This window comes from Vigna radiata, chromosome 8 (genome assembly GCF_000741045.1).
Source record: "Vigna radiata var. radiata cultivar VC1973A chromosome 8, Vradiata_ver6, whole genome shotgun sequence".
NCBI lineage: Eukaryota > Viridiplantae > Streptophyta > Magnoliopsida > Fabales > Fabaceae > Vigna > Vigna radiata.
The window spans coordinates 13,539,563-13,543,045 of record NC_028358.1 but is presented as its reverse complement, the minus strand read 5'-3'; the positions used below and the strand labels follow the sequence as shown (position 1 = coordinate 13,543,045).

At 37.0% G+C, this 3,483-nt stretch overlaps 1 protein-coding gene across 1 annotated transcript; it reads right to left on the bottom strand.

The window, feature by feature from the left end:
- Window positions 1–402: 402 nt before the first annotated feature.
- LOC106771749 (putative homeobox-leucine zipper protein ATHB-51) lies at window positions 403–2,919 on the bottom strand. Its single transcript, XM_014657746.2, has 3 exons — window positions 2,356–2,919; window positions 1,643–1,962; window positions 403–979 (listed from the first exon to the last, which is right to left on the bottom strand). Exons 1-3 carry the CDS (start codon window positions 2,444–2,446, stop codon window positions 719–721), a joined length of 672 nt encoding a protein of 223 aa, XP_014513232.1. The 5' UTR covers window positions 2,447–2,919; the 3' UTR covers window positions 403–718.
- Window positions 2,920–3,483: the final 564 nt, after the last annotated feature.

Genomic DNA, 3,483 nt, shown 5'->3' with positions numbered 1-3,483 from the left:
TTGCACATATTTATGTCAAAGAATTGAGTAGGTTGTTTAAAACTTTGATAGTAACTTATTTAAGAAAATCAAACTCAGCCTTAGAAAAAGTTTCATTATTCAAATCAATTCTCAACTAATTTAAACTTTCAATTACTACACATATATATAAAAAACAATATTTTTTTTTCAATAAACACATTTTTTCCCTACCTTTTTTCTTGTCATATCATATTTTCTAGAAACCCATCACCTCTCTCTTTGATTTTTTATTTTGACTAAGTATAAATTGGTGTTTTAGGTATTATTCATATGCAATAGAGTTAGAAAAAGACTTTAGTTGCGTAGACGGACAGTTCACTTCATGAAGTAAGACACATTCAAAACACTAACATTATAGTATAGAAACAAAGATTATAAAAGTTTTAGTGATAAACAAGGATCATATATATATATAAAATAACAGTACGTAACAATTAACGATTTTCATGCATCTTGGAATGGACTAATAAAGTGATGTCTGCAGGAACAGCTAATTTAACGTCATAATTACCGTACCAACCAACAACATGCAGGTCTCTCTGCTGGATCGCTTTGATCTGATCTCTAATGTCAGTTCCTACGGAAAAAGGGTTTTCCATCACCTTAACTACACACACATTACGTTACCAATAAATTAAGTTAATTAACTAAACTCATCACTCGCAATATTATTATTTGAAACATGAAATATTATTCATTAGGGATAGTAAGGGACCCCAGGCCAGTAGGGTAGTACTGGAACTGTGTTGTAATCTTCCAAAGTGAAAGAACAGTTTCCTTCTCCAATATTCTGATGATGATGATGCTGCTGCTGCTGCTGCTGCAGTGTTCTCCGTTTGGAGCAACGCAGAGCCTCTGACGTGCTTTCTACTGTTTCTTCTCCAGAGATTTCTGTGTAACCTGTTGACACTTGTGTTCTAGAAGCTTGCTCTCTCAGCATACCCTTCAACTTCATTACCTGCACACGCAAAACAGCTAAAGGAAGTGACCAGTTCCAAAGAATGAATGTCTACTTCATGCTACACTTCACCAAAGCACCAATCATTACGTCATTGCAAGCAACCAAAAACAGTGTTGTGAAAAAGAAAAGGAGTTGTATAAGTGCTGCTAAAAGTATATTTTCTCAAAGGTAAGAGAAAAAGGTTCAACAGAGTGCGTATATGGCTCTATGAGTGCTACTTGCAAGTTCTTCATAATTAACTCCAACTCTGGTGCATCCAAGAGAAAACCCAGTTCAAATTTATCACTTTTTTTTTTCTGGGTATAGAAATCTCAATACGTGTCTACAAAAGAGTGAGGTGTCTATTTTGAGATTCAAAGAAACAGAAAAGAAAAATGTAACCGATATTGTGATATCAGAAGAAAAGGATAGACATGAAAAGCGACAAATGGGTGATTGCACTATCGATCGTCACGTGTGTAAAATTTGAGATTTGGGAACATATTGTTTAAGAAAATAATTCACGGTCACCCAATACTAGATGACATGTATACAACAGGGAAAGAAGGAGAAGAGAGAAGTACAGATACCATAATTAGTGTGTGATGTGATAAAAAAAATGAAAAAAATAGTAATAAACGATGATATATCTAATCAGTGTGCTGTGTAAATGTAACCTACCTCTTCCTCTAGCTTCTGTTTCTCCTTGGATATGACATCAAATTCCTGTTTAAGTGAATCGTACAAGTGTTCGAGTTGCTTGTTCTTCCACCTTGCACGCCTATTTTGGAACCAAACAGCAATTTGGCGAGGTTGAAGCCCTAACTCTTTGGAAAGCTTCATCTTCCTATCAGGGTCTAGCTTTATCTCCTTCTGAAAACTACTCTCCAAGGAGTCCAACTGGTCAGTCGTTAATCTCTTCTTCTTGTCCTGGTTCCCGCAGTTCATTTTTTCCATGGATGAACTTGACTCTGCTATACTTTGTTGCTTCACTTCAATTCCTTAATTAAGTAACAGAGAGAAAGAGAAAGAGAGAGTTTGGTGAACAAGAGTTGTAATTTTCTTAAATGGTTGAGTGTCTTTTTTAACGTTGACCGAGCTAAAATATGAGATGTAGTTGCGAAATTAACTTAACATAGGAGTATACCTATTCTATATATATATATTGTGTAGCAGTTGTTGAAGAAAAGCAACAATTATGGAGGGTAATAGGTGGAAGTCGAAGTTACTATTCATTCGAAATTTACAAAAATAGAGTCTGGAAAACCACACTAAAATGCATGGTAGAAGGGAAGAGGTTGAAAGGAGTAAGTAGTGAAAAAGAAAAAGTAAGTTGATGCCATTCAAGGAAAAGGGTGAATGCTTTTAGAAGAAGAGTAGATAGTTTAGTTTACCTGGGTATGGTGTGTAGTTGTAGTTGTAAAGGAAGCCGAAGGAAGAGTCTGGTCGAGGAACATAACGTCTTGTGCTCCCATTCCACTCCATGTCTGGTATTGTTTTCTTGTCTCTCTTCTTCCCTTAAACTTATCTCAGTCTTGCTCCAATCTTTATATGGACCACATAGGCATTGAAGAGAAGATAGAGATTAGATTCCTCAAAGAGAAAAATAAAATTTAAAAGTATAAGGTGGGTATATATTAAGAGAAGGGTTGTGAATTTGGTGAGGTTTTTGTTGCGTGGATGATCCTACTTCACTTTTGGGGCGCAACAAAGTTTTGTGTTTAATGCAGAGACCGTACTAGAGAGTAGGTTGGGAAGAGAAAGAGAGAGAGAAAGAGAGAGAGAAGAAGGCGTGAAAAAGGGAAGGCATGTGTCAGTTGGCCCCCAGGAAGGCTTAAACGGGGACCATATTTGATCATAGACCTATGAATGGAGTGTTTCCATTGAGGCAGTATCTCGTTGTGTTAGCAGAAAAAAATGGTGCAAAATGGGTAAAATGGGATAGAAAACGGGAAATAAATAGCAACATAGGAGAACTCCTTTGGCCCTCAAAAGAGGGTACGTGAACCTGTCATCACTGCTACACTCATATGAGACAAATAAAGGAAGGTAAATAAAACACAACACATAGCCTCACCTCACTCACTTGTGTTTCTTTCAACCTCCACCTCTCACTTTCACCTTAATTATATCTTTGCAGTGTCACAGAGAAGAAAGCTGAGACAATCTCACTTTCACCTCTCCTGTCTCTAGATCTATCTATCTGTTGCTTCCTTGCACAAAATCGGGATCTGGGTTTCCATTTAAATTTTCCTGCAAACAAACAAATCCATTCATTGTCTCTGCTTTCCTTTGGTGCACAGATTCCACTGGTGTTTCGCTGTACCTTTTGCTCCCAAATAAAAGCAGAGCTTTGAGCGATAAGGAAGCCCTTTCTTTCGGCCCCAAAATGGTGACAGAGATAGGTGAGACAAAGGTCATTGTAGTATCCAACTTCTACTTCTGCTTCCCCTTCAACTTCTTTCTCTTCTCCCATGATAACAACATCACATACTTAATACCCTCATGTACCAACCAACACA